Source organism: Halichoerus grypus, chromosome 10 (assembly GCF_964656455.1).
Source record: "Halichoerus grypus chromosome 10, mHalGry1.hap1.1, whole genome shotgun sequence".
In the NCBI taxonomy this organism is placed as follows: Eukaryota; Metazoa; Chordata; class Mammalia; order Carnivora; family Phocidae; genus Halichoerus; species Halichoerus grypus.
Genome location: NC_135721.1, coordinates 73,847,119 through 73,864,616, shown reverse-complemented (window position 1 = coordinate 73,864,616; position 17,498 = coordinate 73,847,119). Strand labels below are relative to the sequence as shown.

Here is a 17,498-nt window from a genome sequence, read left to right as displayed (position 1 = left end):
AATGTTCACAAACCTGACAGGTTATACATTGCGTGTCACTTTGGTGGATTTGCTGCTAAGTGGACGTCTTTATGATATGATGGCTTTTAAAATGCATTATATACATATATTTTTCCCCACTTATTACTACTTCTGTATGTTTGTTTCTTGGTTTACTCACAGGATGTTTCTGGATCTTGTGGTGTTCCCTAACATTCTAGCTCCTGTTTTCTAGATATTTCACTTTTCTTTGTTTTATTAGCATGATTGTGTAAGTCACTTGGGATTTGAATTTATGGAGGAGATTAATCTTCATTATCTCTGATTCTTGGTTCTGATTATCCGTGTTGCCTCTTAAAGCTACCTTAGTCGTCTGGTTCCTTTTTCACATTTAAAAGTTGTAACAGGGGGCGCCTGGGTGGCTCAGTTGGTTAAGCAACTGCCTTCGGCTCAGGTCATGATCCTGGAGTCCCGGGATCGAGTCCCGCATCGGGCTCCCTGCTCAGCGGGGAGTCTGCTTCTCCCTCTGATCCTCCCCCTCTCATGCTCTTTGTCTCCCATTCTCTCTCTCAGATAAATAAATAAAAAAATCTTAAAAAAAAAAAAATAAAATAAATAAAAGTTGTAACAGTAGTGTGTTTTGCTTTCTGCCATCGATATTTCATTTTAAAATCTCCTTAAAAGTAAGTGATACTGATACTTTTATACTTGGGATTCTTAGCTTTCTGAGTATCTTGTCTAGATTACTGCCAACTGCCTCTTCTGTCCAGTTTTTCGGAATTGGTTCATTGAATTCTTTTCTGTTTTCTTTCTGCTTGTTTAAGTTTGATTTTTTCTCTTTCCTTTAGATATGGGTATGGGGTGTTTACAAATTTTGGGTGGCTGTTGCTAGGAGAAGTTACCTTATTACTGAACTCTACCACCTGCCTAGAAGTTCTAGGTAGACAGACTCCCAACTCAGGTTCCCTGACTTATTTTTTTTTCCAGTGGAAGAGAAGTACCTATTTATTATAGAAAAATTAGAAAAATAAAAAAAGGTTTAAAGAACAAAATGAGTGTCACCTATAAACTTAGAACCCAGAGGTAAACACTCTAATTATATTTTCTAATAGGATTTTGCAGATATACATGCAATTTTTTTCACATAACTGGGACAATTTCTTTATATGCTGCATTGCCCCACTCAACATGATAATGTGGGATTTCTTCCATGTCATTAAAAATCTTGGAAAATACGCTTAATGACTAATATTCTAGCACATGGATATACAATAATTTTTTAGCTAGTCTTGTGTCATTGAACATTTAGGTTATTTCTAGTGTTTGCTATTATAAATAGCACTGTAAATTATAAGCCTCATTATATGCAAATATTTGTTCTTTTTTTAAAAAGATTTTATTTATTTATTCGAGAGAGAGAGAGCACAAGCCCAGGGGTGGGGGATAGAGGGAGAGGGAGAAGCTGACTCCCCACTGGGATCATGACCTGAGCCTGAGCCGAAGGCAGATGCTTAACCAACTGAGCCACCCAGGCGCCCTACAAATGTTTGTTCTTATCTTGGATCATTTCCTTAAGATAGATTTTGGGGAGTGGAATTGCTGAGTTAAAGGTTATGAACATTTCTTTCCCTCTATTATAAAAGTCATATATGTTGAGGGCAAAGAACTCAGTCAGGGTAAAGTGAGAAGTAAAAGTCCAAGGATTATTGACCTCATTCTCTTATTCTCAGTCTCCAGTCAACCACTAGCTGAAAAAAATTTTTAAATATTTTATTTATTTATTTATTTGAGAGAGAGAGAGCATGAGCAGGGGAGAGGGCAGAGGGAGAAGGAGAAGCAGATTCCCTGCTGAGCAGGGAGCCTGATGCAGGGCTCAGTCCCAGGACCCTGAGATCATGACCTGAGCCGAAGGCAGATTTTTAAGTGACTGAGCCACCCAGGCGCCGCTACTAGCTGAAAATTTAATATGCATGCACACGTATATGTGCCATTTCCCCCCCACACATCTGATTATATTATCCATACTGTTCTAGAACATTTTTTCCACTTCACAGTATACTTTGGACATTTTTCCTTATCAGCCCAGATACATAAATTTGTTTTTTGTAGGAGCTATGTGGTATTCCATTGTTTGAATATGCCATAATTTATTTAAATTATTCTCTAGCGATGTATATTTAGGTTGTCTCCAATTTTATTGCAGTTTACATCCTTGTACCTATATCTTGTTGGTTCCATCTTCAAGATAAGGTTTTAGCAGTGTAATTTCCAAGTCAAACATTATGCAATTTATTTTTTTTAAAGATTTTATTTATTTATTTGAGAGCGAGAGAGAGCACACAAGCAGGGGGAGTGGCAGAGGGAGAGGGACAACCAGGCTCCTAAGCAGGGAGCCTGATATGGGGCTCGATCCCAGGACCCCAGGATCATGACCTGAGCTGGAGGCAGAGGCTTAACTGACTGAGCCACCCAGGTGCCCCAAAGGTTAGGCAATTTCTAATTTTGACATATACTCCCAAATTGTTCTACACAAGGGTTGCTCTACTTTATGCATGAGTGTATGAATGCTGGTTCCCTATATATTTTCAGATGCTGGGTATTATCAAGTCTTTCATTTTTGCCAAAATGATAGTTTAAAAGTAGTGTATCTTTTTTTTTTCTAAAGATTTTATTTATTTTTTTGACAGAGAGAGACATAGCGAGAGCAGGAACACAAGCAGGGGGAGTGGGAGAGGGAGAAGCAGGCTTCCCACAGAGCAGGGAGCCCGATGTGGGACTTGATCCCAGGACCCTGGGATCATGACCTGAGCCAAAGGCAGACGCTTAACGACTGAGCCACCCAGGCGCCTAAAAGTAGTGTATCTTTTTAATTTTTGTTTCTCTTTAATTTTGGGCGAAATGTACATTTTTTGTTTACTAATCACTTGTATTTTTTTCCTGTCAACTGCTTATATCCTTTGTCCATTTTTCTATGTTTTGGTGTTAATTTGTACAGTCTGTTTCTGTATTATGGAAATCAGCTTGTCATATGTGTTTGCAATTTGCCTTTTTGTCTTTGTGGATTGTTCGTTTTTATTTTTATTTTCATTTTTTTAAAGATGTATTTATTTATTTGATAGAGCACAAGCAGGGGGAATGGCAGGCAGGGGGAGAGGGAGAAGCAGGCTCCCCGCTGAGCAGGGAGCCCGATGCGGGGCTCGATCCCAGGACCCTGGGACCATGACCTGAGCCGAAGGCAGACGCTTAACCGACTGAGCCACCCAGGCGCCCCTACAACTTATTTTGATGTAAGGAATAAGGAAAGCTATATGGTTTTGTTTTCTTTTTCAAATAGCTAGCTAGTTGTCCAACATCACTTACTAAAATAATCTTTCTTTTCCTGATTTGAAATGTTGCCTTTTCATATTGTAAATTCCCTTTGGAATAAGAATCTGGTTTTGGTGACTCCAGTCTGTTCAATTGATCATTTGACCTATCCCTTCTTTCATACCAACTCCTTATTTTACTGGAGTTTTTATTTTAAAATCTGATAGAGTTGGCTTCATTTCCTACTCTGAAAATGTTAAAACTCATGATACACATTGCCAAATTACTTTCTAGAATTATTATGTTAATTTACACTAGACACTTGCCAGCACTATTATCTTTTAGAAGTTCTTTGCCAGTGTGATTGAAAATGCTCATTTGTTTCTCTGATATTAGTGAGTCGATTTGTGTGAAATGTCTTTATATTTTTCCCAGTTTTCTACTGACATTTTTTTTTTTTTAAGATTTTATTTATTTATTTGAGAGAGAGAGAATGAGAGACAGAGAGCACGAGAGGGAAGAGGGTCAGAGGGAGAAGCAGACCCCACGCTGAGCAGGGAGCCCGATGTGGGACTCGATCCCGGGACTCCAGGATCATGACCTGAGCCAAAGGCAGTCGCTTAACCAACTGAGCCACCAGGCGCCCTCTACTGACATATTTTTTAATTGATATCATGAAATTTAATATATATATATATATATATATATATATATATATATATAGCCTAACAATATATATGTACCTTTAATGTTAAAGACATAAGTTTTTTGGTGTATTTATTGCCAGTATATTTCCCAACTTGATATATGCTCTTCAATCAGTACCCTTTGTGATATAATAAATTCAAAAATTTTATTCAATCTATTCAAGCAATTTTTTGTGATTGCTTTTATTTTTTAAAAAAATCCTCCCACCAAAGACCAGATAATCTTTCAATTGTTTTTAGGTTTTTTTTTTAAAGATTTTTAAAAAAAATTTTAAATAATCTCTATACCCAGTGTGGGGCTCAAACTCGTGACCCTGAGATCAAGAGTTGCATGCACTTCTGACTGAGCCAGCCAGGTTCCCCTAATTCAATTGTCTTTAAAAGATTCCAGGGCTCCTGGGTGGCTCAGTTGGTTAAGCTTCTGCCTACAGGTCATGATTGCAGGGTCCTGGGATCGAGCCCCACATTAGGCTCCGTGCTCAGCGGGGAGCTTGCTTCTCCTTCTCCCTCTGCCTGCCATTCCCCCTGCTTGTGCTCTCTCTATCAAATAAATAAATAAAATCTTAAAAAAAAAGATTCTAGTTTGCATGTTCTGGAAACTCAAAGTATTGTTGTTTTAAATAAAATGTAGAGAAGTTGTTATTTTAAATAAAATGTAGAGAAGTAGGAGGGGCACCTGACTGGCTCAAGTCCATAGAGCATGCGACTCTTGATCTCAGGGATGTTAGTGAGAGCCCCACGTTGGGTGTAGAAAAGCTGAAATGGAACATTTTTGTCATGAAGTCATATTGCTGTGATGTAAAGTTTTCTCTGCGTATATATGATTGCATATTTAGAATTTAAAGATAACTGAAAGTTATTTATTTATAATTTAAAATTATTTTAAAACTCTGAGTATTTTTGCACATTGTTTTTTCCCCAAACAGTAACTGAATTTCAAGAATTAGATCTTTGTGTGAAAATTACCATTATGTGTTTGAGAGATAAAACAATTCCAAGACATAATGTTAAATTCTTTTGATTTTTTAAAAAATACACAATGTGCATAATTAATAATGAGAGATGCCAGTTATTGGATGCATTCAATGACCTAGGTATTGAGATTTTCTCATTTAAAAAAATAACTTGGACAGGGCGCCTGGGTGGCTCAGTTGGTTAAGCGACTGCCTTCGGCTCAGGTCATGATCCTGGAGTCCCAGGATCGAGTCCCGCATCGGGCTCCCTGCTCAGCAGGGAGTCTGCTTCTCCCTCTGACCCTCCCCCCTCTCATGTGCTCTCTCTCTCTCTCTCAAATAAATAAATAAAATCTTTAAAAAAAAAAAAAAATAACTTGGACAGAATCAAATGGTTTATTCCTCCATACCATACACTGCTTCTAAGTCATTCTACAAAAACCCAAACCAAAAACCCAGCAATGTTAAGAATTCATATAGCTTTATTTAATGAAGAAAAATTCTTGTTATATGATCAAATGAGTCACAGGGTTGTTTAAATGCCTTTGATTAAATGGGACCCATGAATCATCACATTCTTGGAAGGCTTGCAGAATCTTCTAGGAAAGCACACCTAACTTTAAGGCAGTTTCCTCAAGGCTGCAAATGTTGTATTTTACACATGTCAATGATTAAATAACCCTTTTTAAAAAAGAGTTTATTTATTTGTTTTAGAGAATGAGCAAGCATGAATTGGGGGGAGGGGCAGAGAGAATCTCAGGCAGACTCTGTGCTGAGCCTGGGGCTCAACGCAGGGCTCGACTCAGGGGCTCGATCCCACAACCCTGAGATCATGACCTGAGCTAAAATCAAGAGTTGGCCACTTAACTGACTGAGCCACCCAGGTGCCCCTGATTAAATAACTTTGAAGTGCAGTTATTAAGGACATTTATATTTACCTATAGTTAAGCACTGGAACTTGAAAGACATAGAATCCTTTTTCCGCCATCTCCCCTCCCCACCTTCAGAAAGTGCTTCCAAGAATGGAAGCTGAAAAACAGAAAACAAGACTGAAGACACCTGGGGTCCAACAGAGTGTACAAATAGTTATTTATATGGTTGGCCTGAACTGAGATAAAATGAAATTAGCTTCCGTAACAAAGTGTTGTTCCCTGTCTCCAGACATTCTTCCTCTTGGATTTGTAGAAAGAAGAGACCTTCAAAACAAAAAATAAAGAAGAGCCTGTTGCCCCTTGCAAAATTTGGTTATTTGTTTCTTTTTCTCGTACCTAGCTAAAATGAACATTTTTAAGCTTCTTTTTTTATTGTGGTGAAATATAACATAAAATTTACCACTTAACTGTTTAAGTGCACAATTCAGTAGCATTAAGCACATTTACATTGTTGTGCAACCATCACCACCATCCATCTCCAGAAGTTTTTCATCCTCCCAAATGGAAGCTCTGTACTCAGTAAACAATGACTTTCCATTTCTCCCTTCCTCCTAACCCCCGGTAACCACCCTTCTACTGTCTCTGTCTCCATGAATTAGTCTAGGGGCCTCATATAAGTGGAATCATACACTATCTGTCCTTTTGCAACCGGCTTATTTCACTGAGCATAATGTCTTCGAGGTTCATCCACGTTGTAGCATGCAACAGGATTTCCTTCCTTTTTACGGCTGAGTAATATTCCATTGTATGTATATATCACATTTTGTCCATTCATCTCTTGATGGGCACTTGGCTTGTTTCTACTGTTTGACTGTTGTGAATAATGCTGCTGTAAACATCGGGGTACTCAATCAAGTAATGTCTTGAATTGCCTCCTCTTCCGGTTTCTCCTCCTCTATGCCCTTGTCCCGATCCAGGTCTGACTCCCTCGGTGTTGGGACTGTAGCCACGACAGCCTCAAGGGCTGATGCACAGAGAATTTTTTTAAACCCCTTTTACCTTTACCCTTTCTTGTTTGGCTGGACTTTGTCCAGCCAGGTTTATTTATAAACCACGAAAGCTCATTAACACCACCAAGCATTTCAGCCGGCTATCTCTCCACCTTTGTTATTGCAGGAAGGTACACTGAAGGGATCAGGCGGTGGGACATGGCTGAGGATAAAGGCAAGAGAGACTCCATCGGTATGAGTCTGCGGGGATGCCGGACCAACAACGGGTTTGTGCAGAACGAAGACATCCTGGAGAAGGAGCCGGACCCGGGCAGCCCTCCGGACAGCGCGGTGGCCATCCTTGGCCCCGGCGAGCCCGCCCTGCAGATCATCAGGCCATATGCGGGCATGCCCAAGGAGGTGCTGTTCCAGTTCTCCGGCCAGGCCCGCTACCGGGTGCCCCGGGAGGTGCTCTTCTGGCTCACCGTGGCTTCTGTGCTCGTGCTCACCACGGCCACCATAGCCATCATTGCTGTCTCGCCCAAGTGCCTGGACTGGTGGCAGGCGGGGCCCATGTACCAGATCTACCCGAGATCTTTCAAGGACAGTGACCAGGATGGGAACGGAGACCTGAGAGGTGGGTGTAGGGGCCAGATTCGGGCGGGGCTGGGATGAGGTTGCGCTTTATGGCTCTTAATCCTCAAAACCCAATCATGCCTGGTTTGTGCATTAAGCACATTCCGTTGTGACTGGTCACACTGAGTGTCTCCCTGTTTATGGTATTTGAAAAGCCATTCAGCACAACCCAGCAGTTCTTCACATGATGAAAGGCTGCTTACTGGAGGCCTTTGAGCCCCCATTGAGTTTGATTTATTGCCCACTAAGTACATATACTTAGCTAATCGATTCTAACTTCTGACGGTGGAGTAGACTTCCTCCTCGGTTGCTTCCTGCCTCTGTGCACCTTCTAGTTGATTTCTTCAGAGATGACAGTTTAGAATTATTTTCCCAGTGTATGTAGGAGCTAGTTTGGTAATCTGGCTGGGAGTTTCTTATTAATGAATAAAGCATAAATAATGTCATAGAAAAAAATTAAGCCATATCTTTAAAGGGTATAGGGTGAGCCTTTAAAGTTTAAATCCTGAGAGATGGAAAAAGGCGTTAGCAGGGTGTGTTGGACATTACGTGAATTGAGGATTATTTAAAATAATATCCCTGGGGCGCCTGGGTGGCTCAGTTGGTTAAGCGACTGCCTTCGGCTCAGGTCATGGTCCTGGAGTCCCGGGATCGAGTCCCACATCGGGCTCCCTGCTCGGCAGGGAGTCTGCTTCTCCCTCTGACCCTCCTCCCTCTCATGCTCTCTGTCTCTCTCGTTCTCTCTCTCTCAAATAAATAAATAAAATCTTTAAAAAAAATAAAAATAAAAAAAAATAAAATAATATCCCTATTAGTAAAAACAAAATGAAACACAAAGTAAAAAATTACTTTTTTAAAGTTACGCCAATAATTTCCAAGTGAGTTATGTGTAGAATATACTTATACTTCATTGCTCAAACCAGGACACTTTTTTTTTTTTAAGATTTTATTAAGTAATCTCCACACCCCAAGGTGCGGCTCGAACCCACAACCCTGAGATCAAGAGTCACATACTCTTCTGACTGAGCCAGTCAGGTGCCCCCGGGGCACATTTTTTTTTTTTTTAAAGAGAGGGAGAGAGGGAGGGAAGGGGCAGAGGGAGAGGGAAAGAGACAATCTAACTAGGCTCCATGCCACGTGGGGCTCGATCTCACGACCCTGAGATCATGACCTGAGCTGAAATCAAAAGTCGGACGCTTAACCGACTGAGCCACCCGCGTCACTTTTAAACCTAAAATTTTGCCAGAGCGCAAGCATAAACTGAATCTGTCCTGGGCAACTTGGTTGATATGGTCACCCTAGTTCAGGGTAACTATAAGAAACAAAATAATAAGGTAATTTTTGATAATAATACTTAGTTTGAAAAAAAAAACAACACAGAATGATTTAATAGAGTGTGGGACCTGGGGATGAGCTTAATCTAACTTAAAAACGTTACAAATAGGAACTTAAAATCTCTAACTGTCCTTAATAATTAATAAAAGGCTTCTCTTTTTCACGCTCATATCAATTTCTCTTTTTTGTATCTCCCTGCGTCTTCACCAATTGAAATATTATCTGTCCTTCAAGGTGCAGTTGAAACCCATCTTCTGCATTAGTTTTTGCTTTGCCTCCCACTCAGAGCATGCGCTCCGTTCCGCAGAGCTCCCGCAGGGCTCTGGACTGTGTCCAGCACCCTCTGATAGCGCCTTGTGAGCTGTCTGGGTGACTTCCCCAGAACACGCCCCATGCTGGCGTGGCCCTAGCACCTGCTGCCTCTGCGTAGTAAATGCTTAGCGAAAGTGATGTTTTGACAGAATAGAGCTAAAACCCCTAAACCCAAAGATAAATTCCCCCCTTCCCGCCCTCCCTTTGTAATCTCCTTCTGATATACCCCAAATTCCTGTGCACAGGGCAGGGTCTTATCAGCTCCTACATTTGCAGTTCCCAGTAACTTTGCCTGGAGGGACTAGCTGTTTCCTGTAATCAATAGGTCTTTGTCCTTGAGGTTGAGGGGATCTGCTTGTTATTATTTGAAGGAACCATTCCGGGTTTCAATTTGTTTTGGTGATTGCCTTCTGCCCCTTGGAGTCGGGGCCTGGGATCCCTGTTTACTTTGTCTCTGTCCAGACCCTTTGTTTTTAACATCCTGTTCCTGTGCGCTTATTCTTAAGAAGATATATTGTATCATTCTGATTTCATTCAAAATCCTTTTGTTGGCTGTGAACAGTCTTCGAGGTTTCACAGATACCTATAATGGGGGAACTGAGGTACAAAGAAGACAAAAATAAGCAGCTGATTATAGGGGAAGAGCCCCAGTGCCCGGAGTCAGGAGGCTTTGTGCTTTGCTCTCAGTGATCTCCAGCTTGCTGTGTGACCTCTGACAGGCTCTGATTGTAGGAAGGCACATAGGGGTCCCACAGAAAGTTACTGGAGATTGAATACTAGACCCAAGTGTCTGATCTGCATTTAGGACTCTGAACCGGAACCACACAAAAAACCACGCTATCTGCTAATTATCCTACAAGGTTCCAAGTACACAGAGTTTCATTCCTGTGTCTCTACATAGCCAAATCTAGATTTCCCTTCTATATAAATTCTTGGCTTCAGCATTGTCCAAAGGAAATAGAATGTGAACCACATAGATAACTATAAATTCTCTAGGAGTCACATTCATATAAGTAAAAAAGAAAAAGATGATAAATTCATTTTAATAATAATTTAATTTTAGGGGCACCTGGCTGGCTCAGTCGGTAGAGCATGCAACTCTTGATCTTGGGGTTGTAAGTTCAAGCCCCATTAAAAAGAAAATCTTTTAAACAAATTTAATTTTAATTTAAAATCCATTTTAATAAAATTCATTTAAAGTGTTTCGTTTAGGGGGTACCTGGGTGGCTCAGTTGGTTAAGCGTCTGCCTTTGGCTCAGGTCATGATCTCAGGGTCCTGGGATCAAGCCCCGCATCGGGCTCCCTGCTCAGTTGGGAGTCTGCTTGTCCCTCTCCTCCCCAGCTCATGCTCTCTCTCTCTCAAAGAAATAAATAAAAATCTTTAAAAAAAAAAAAGTATTTTGTTTAAGCCAACATATCATTCCAACATATAACCAACATAACAGTATTAATGAGATATTTTACATTCTTACGTTCTTCAGAATCCAGTGAGTATTTTACATTTATAGCACATCTCAGTTCACACTGGTCCCATTGCAAGTGCTCAGCAGCGGCTCCATGGGGCATGCGGCTGTCGTGCTGGATAGTGCCACCTAGACCATGAGTTACTCTTCTTTGTCCCTTGGGTACTTAGCCCAGCACCAGGCCTGGATTAGGTGCACAAAAACCATGTGTAGAATAAATTAATACTGTAGCCCTGGTTTTATTTTTGTTTATTTATTTAAAGATTTTATTTATTTATTTATTTGACAGAGAGAGTGAGCGAGCACAAGCAGGTAGAGCAGCAGGTGGAGGGAGAAGGAGAAGCAGGCTCAGCGGGGAGCCCGATGCGGGGCTTGATCCCAGGACCCTGGGATCATGACCTGAGCCAAAGGCAGAGGCTTAACTGACTGAGCCACCCAGGCACCCGTTTTGTTTATTTTTTAATTGATTTTTTAAAGTAGGCTCCGTAGCTGTGAAGCCCAGCACCAGGCTTGAACTCACGACCCCCGAGATCAAGACCTGAGCTGAGATCAAGAGTCAGATGCTTAACTGACTGAGCCATCCAGGGGCCCTATAGCCTTAGTTTTAAATATAAAATATGAACAGGGGCGCCTGGGTGGCTCAGTCGTTAAGCGTCTGCCTTCGGCTCAGGTCATGATCCCAGGGTCCTGGGATCGAGCCCCGCATCGGGCTCCCTGCTCGGCGGGAGGCCTGCTTCTCCCTCTCCCACTCCCCCTGCTTGTGTTCCCTCTCTTGCTGTGTCTCTCTCTGTCAAATAAATAAATAAAATCTTTAAAAAATAAAAAAAATAAAATATGAACAATGCACACACAGATTTTTTTAATGTTCTACATTTATGTTAAAGGTCAAAGATTATTGCTAGAAGACCATTTGATGCTGCTTGTAGAACTCGATCTTTCTATTTGAATTTCACTCAAATTCAACAAAATTCCAAATATTTCTGTTTCAATATAAATATTTCAATTTTAGGCATGTTGGTTTTATTTTTAATCCTTCAACTAAAAAAACCCAACTTTATTTTCCATGGCCTTGACTTTTTTTCTTTAGGTATTCAAGAGAAACTGGACTACATCACAACTTTAAATATAAAAACTATTTGGATTACTTCATTTTATAAATCATCCCTTAAAGATTTCCGACACGGTGTTGAAGATTTCCGAGAAATTGATCCTATTTTTGGAACGATGAAAGATTTTGAGAATCTGGTTGCAGCCATACATGATAAAGGTAAACTGAGTGGCAGGTGGGTGGGAGGGGTGGTGGGGGTTGAGAAAAGCATTCTCCAAATGCTTACCTAAAGCACTTTTGTCCTTAACTGACGTGTATTATTTTAAAATAATTTTTCCTGACATTTGAAATACTTTTGCTCATTAGGTTTAAAATTAATAATTGATTTCATACCAAACCACACCAGTGATAAACATGCTTGGTTTCAATTGAGTCGGAACCGGACAGGGAAATATACCGATTATTACATCTGGCATGACTGTAGGCATGAAAATGGCACAACCATACCACCCAACAACTGGGTAAGTACCAACTTGTCTGATTTTCAAAGAGAACATGGGCAGATCTTCAGTAATTAAACTGGTTATTTATAAAGTCCTTGTAAGGAAAAAATTAATAGGTATAGTTTTGGGGAAGAGGAAAGTTTCCCAAAGAAGTAGAAATAAGCTACTCAAGCCTCCTAACATTTGGATTGGGACTTTTTATTTCATTGTAGAACAGATATATTTTAGCAAATTAAAACCTATACTTTTTTTTTTTAAATACTTTATTTATTTATTTGACAGAGAGAGACACAGAGAGAGAAGGAACACAAGCAGGGGGAGTGGGAGAGGGAGAAGCAGGCTTCCCGCCGAGCAGGGAGCCCGATGCGGGGCTCGATCCCAGGACCCTGAGATCATGACCTGAGCCAAAGGCAGCCACTTAATGACTGAGCCACCCAGGCACCCCTAAAACCTATACTTTCTATTAGCCTCTCCTTCCCTCACTTCCCACTCTGCCACTTAGACTCCATGTCCCATTGGGTCCGTAACTGTCTTGCTATTTATTCTCCAGACCCCTCTGCCTTTCTGATGTTGTGACTCCCCTGTCCAACAAAACCCTAGCCATAAATAAACCTGCCCATCCACTTTCTCTTTGCTTGAACCTTGGTATCTGTGCCTTCAGAGACATCACACATCCACTGACCCCACATGAACTGAGCCATCCAGTCTTCTTGGGGATTTTACTGTCCAGGCCCTCCCTCTTCCTCAAACATCCTACGTGCCATCTCCCCGTCTTATCGTGCTTAGCAGCAAACTCTACTTCAAAGGGAGAGCAGAAGTCATCAAACCTGCCTCTATTTCTTTTTCTTTTTCTTTCTTTCTTTTTCTTTCTTTCTTTCTTTCTTTCTTAAGATTTTTAAAATATTTTATTTGAGAGAGAGAGATAGCGAGAGAGAGCACGAGTGGGGAGGAGAGGGAGAAGAAGGCTCCCTGCTGAGCAAGGAGCCCGATGCGGGGCTTGATTCCAGGATCCGGGGATCATGACCTAGGCCGAAAGCAGCAGCATAACCGACTGAGCCACCCAGGTGCCCCTACTTTTATTTCTTTTTAAGATTTATTTATTTATTTTAGAGAAAGAGAGAAAGAGAGAGAGCAAGAGGGAGAGAGAATCCCAAGCAGACTCTGCGCCCAGTGCAGAGCCTGATGCCAGGCTTGATCTCACGACCCCGAGATCACAACCTGAGCCCAAACCAAGAGTCAGATGCTCAACTGACTGCGCCACCCAGGTGCCCCAACCCTGCCTCTCTTATACACACCTTCTTCCTACTCACTTCTTCTATGGCAGAGGCCAGGTCAGTCTTGTCTGGGGTTTCTAGACTTACAAATAAAAATCCAGGAAGCCCAGTGACATCTGAATTTTAGATAAACAATGCATAGTTTTTTAGTATAAAATATTGCTTGGGACATACTTATACCTAAAAATTTTGCATTGTTAACCTGAAATTTAGATTTAATTGTATGTCTTGTTTTTATCTGGCAACTCTACCCCTGTCTCTGGCCAGTCCCTCCACCTGCTCTGGTCCCCGTTCTCCTGCTTTACCCTTGATCCTCTGGATCTCCACTCCCTTGACCTTCTCCATAAACACTTAAAGAGGCTGGTTCCTAAGCATGAACTTTTAGATGAACCAAGGGCACTCAAAATCGACATGTGTCAAGGCTGACTGTGTGATCTTCTCCCCACCAACCTCTTATACCCCGGTTTAATGAATAGTACTAGTATGCAGCCTGGTGAACAGGTCCTCAGCAATCCTGGCAGTTTTAGCTCCTTAATTTTTCTTTTCTCCAGGCTGCACACTTGTTAAAATGATCATGATATTAGCAGACATTTACTAAAACACTTCCTATGTGCCAGGTTCTGTGCTAAGTGTGTCATATTCATTCATTCATTTAATCCACCCTGCAATCCTGTGAGTTAGGTTTTAGTTCCTGTTTTGCAGATGGGCAATGTTAAGCACTGTGCCCTTGGTCACACAGCCAGTAAACGAAAGGGCTGATGACCGCACAGTCCAACTGCACCGTCTGCTTTTAAAAATTGCCCTATATCCAAAACCCTATATCCAAATTCTCCAGGGAAACAGAACGACTAGGATCTATACATACAAATATTAAGAAATTTAAGGGGCGCCTGGGTGGCTCAGTCAGTTAAGTGTCTGCCTTTGGCTCAGGTCATGATCCCAGGGTCCTGGGATCGAGCCCTACATCGGGCTCCCTGCTCCGTGGGGACCCTGCTTCTCCCTTTCCCTCTCCCTGCTGCTCCCCCTGCTTGTGCTCTTTCTCTCTGTCAGATAAATAAATAAAATCTTTAAAAAAATACTCATTCATGTAGGTTCCAGTAGGTGTGGTTTATACATTTTCACTGTTATGTACTATTTCACTGGGTGCATGTGCCATGATTTACTTATGCACTCCTCTGTTGATGGCAGTTGGGCTGTCTCTAGGGGTTTATTTTATGTATTTTTTTACTATTACTAATGATGCCATGGTAAACATTCCCATTAATCTATTTCTCTGGGGGTGCAGGTACAAGAGCTTCTAGAAGGCAAATGCCTAGCAGTGAAATTGCTGGGTGCATGACACTGCATGGTCTGCTCTGCAAGATACCAAACTGCTTGTCAGAGTGGTCGTACCAGTTGATATACCCTTCAGCAGTATAAAAAATACATACGCCCTTTCATTTACTGGTACTGCCACACTTTGTAATTTTTACCAAGAGAACATAAAGTTCACACTGAGAACATAAATATCACATTGAGGTCTTAATTTTACATTTATCTAGTTATTAGTGAAGATTTATTTAATTACTAATGATGTTGAACATTTCTTCATACATTTATTCACTTGAGCTTCCATTTCTGCAAAACACCTGTTCACGGTTTCTTTCCTCAGTTTTCTTTTCGATTGTTTGTGTCTTTGAAATTGATTGGTGGAGTTCTTTTTGTATTCTGGATCCCTATCTTTTCTCGGTCATAGATACCGTGAATATCCTGGTTCGTATCAGGGTGGACCATGAGGCGTGCTGGTGAGGCTGTGTTTCCTTAAAAGGCAGCAGCTACGACTTAGCTTCAGCCAGATGTTGCCATGGTGATGTGGACCTGGCGTGATGGGGTCTTCCCATTAAAAAGAAAAAGATTTATGCAAAATCCCTTAATTTTTAAATGTTGCCCAGATGTTCTCTTTAACATGAAATGAACAAAAGCCCAAGCTAGAGCCCTGGGGAGCTGTCACATTGAAGGAACCAAGTTGACTGAGAAGGAGCAAGAGATGTAGGAGAGTCCGCCGGGAGAGTCATGCTCTAGAGTCATAGGCGGGAGCACTCCTCGAAAGAGGAAATCAGCACCTGTGTCAAATGCTGCTGGGTACCAACACTTGAAGTTGCTAGATTTATTTTATTCCTGAGGGCTAGTAGGGTTTTTAAGTGAATGATTCTAATAATTTTCTGAGGATAGGGTTTAAATATTCACTCTGTGGAGATTCAAACTCCAAGACCAATGGAATGTGTCTTTCTCCCCAATTGACCATTTGTATCACTTCACAAACAGGAGTCCAGAGCCTGGATAGAAGGTTCAAGAAAGTATGTTAGAAATATCTGCTCTTTAACTTGGCCTTGTTCTGCATTTGAGAGTGTCGGTTTACCATTGTGGTTTTCATGAACAGCTTCTACTCTACAAACATGTCCCAACCACATTTGTGTGGCATTAGGCCAGCAGGTGGCATTTTAAGGAATTAATTTATCTAGTGCTCTCCCTAGAAGGAAGAGTCTAAGGATTTGTGCATTCAGCCTGCACAGCGCCAGGGACAGTAATGATCATTTCTTTGTGGGCAGTGCCATTATATGAATGCTAAGTAAGTGATTTGCTATTTTCTGTTTGCTAGTTAAGTGTATATGGAAACTCCAGTTGGCACTTTGACGAAGTACGAAACCAGTGTTATTTCCACCAGTTTTTGAGAGAACAACCTGATTTAAATTTCCACAATCTTGATGTTCAAGAAGAAATAAAAGTGAGTACAGATATCCACACAGACTTCTCCATTGCATGGGTGTTTAAGTGGTTATTTGATACTCTTGATGTTGAACAATAAGTGTTCAGGCAAAACCAAGTACTGTGAACTCCGGGATTATGGAGGCTGATGCAAATACAGACCCTCAAACATGGTGGTTCCTTCCCTCTCACCCAGAACAAGTGACAGGGGATGGAGGCAGGAATACCTGGTACCTTTGCTCCGAGCTTCCCCTCTGCCTGTGACAATGAGCCACTATAGTGAGGGGGGCCAGAGCGTGGGCTCTGGGGTCTGAACCTACATCCAGCCCCAGCCCCGTTGCTGGCTACGGTGGGCCCCTGGGTGAGGTACTTAGCTTTTCTGTGTCTCCGATCCCTCATCTATGAAACATGGCTGATGCAGTGTTTGTCTCCTGGGCTCTTTGGAAGATTAGAGGAGATAACCCATGCACAGCACTCCCGTGTTCATTCAGTAAATATTCACTTACTGTCTGCTCTGTGCCAGGTCCTGTTCTAAGCACTGGGAATGCAGCAGCAGATAAAAGAAGCCGTGCCCTCAAGGAGTTTCCTGTAAACTGAGGGGAAGGCAGACAATTAACAACTAAATATGTAACAGGTCGGGTGGTCCCTAAGGGGAAGGGACATCAGAGTGCCAGGCAGAAGTTGGTTTGGAGACATCCCCATGTTGAGGTCCTGTTTGGACAAAGGCCTGAAGTTTGAAGGGAAGCCCTGTGGAGATTTGGGGGAAGAGAATTTCAGGCAGAAGGAAGAGCCAATGCAAAGATCTTGAGGTGAGAGTGTGCTTCGTGTGTTTCAGAAACGGCCTGGAGGCTGGTGTGGACGGTTGCCAGATAAGCCGATAAAAAGCAAGACACCAATGCAATTCTAATTTCAGATAAACAGTGAATAGTGTGCTATTTGGGACCTCCTTCTACTGAAACGTTACTCGTTGCTCATCTGACACGAAAACTTAGCTGGGTGTCCCGTATTTTATCTGGCAAGCCTACGCGGGCACTGGAGTGACGTGAGGGAGAGTTAGGGGCTGAGATCCCAAAGGTGGGGTGGGGGCTAATCCCACAGGGGTTACATGCTGAGCTGCTGAAGACCCCTCCGTGGCCCCTCACGGCACATTTCCCGCCAGTGCTCACTGTGTGGTAGCTCCAACAATACCCTACACGGAATCATGGTAAACCTCAGCTGTGTGGTTGCTGCTATGGCAACAGGAAGCAGGAATTTAGGTGAGTGGGGTAGTGCTCTGAGGTAGGGAGGGACGGAGGGGACCTGAACAGAACAGAGAGCCGTGTCAGCCAAAGGTGAAGGATGTAGGACTGCCACCTCGGAGTCATCAAGGGCACCCA

General features: G+C 42.0%; 1 protein-coding gene across 1 annotated transcript in view; it reads left to right on the top strand.

The window, feature by feature from the left end:
• Positions 1-17,498, top strand: part of SLC3A1 (solute carrier family 3 member 1) — a 46,157-nt gene that overhangs the window by 5,634 nt on the left and 23,025 nt on the right. Inside the window, exons 2-5 of the mRNA XM_036087397.2 lie at positions 6,994-7,443; positions 11,640-11,819; positions 11,967-12,121; positions 16,016-16,141. Of these exons, the coding sequence (XP_035943290.1) occupies positions 6,994-7,443; positions 11,640-11,819; positions 11,967-12,121; positions 16,016-16,141 (911 nt within the window). The remainder of the gene's footprint in view (positions 1-6,993; positions 7,444-11,639; positions 11,820-11,966; positions 12,122-16,015; positions 16,142-17,498) is intronic.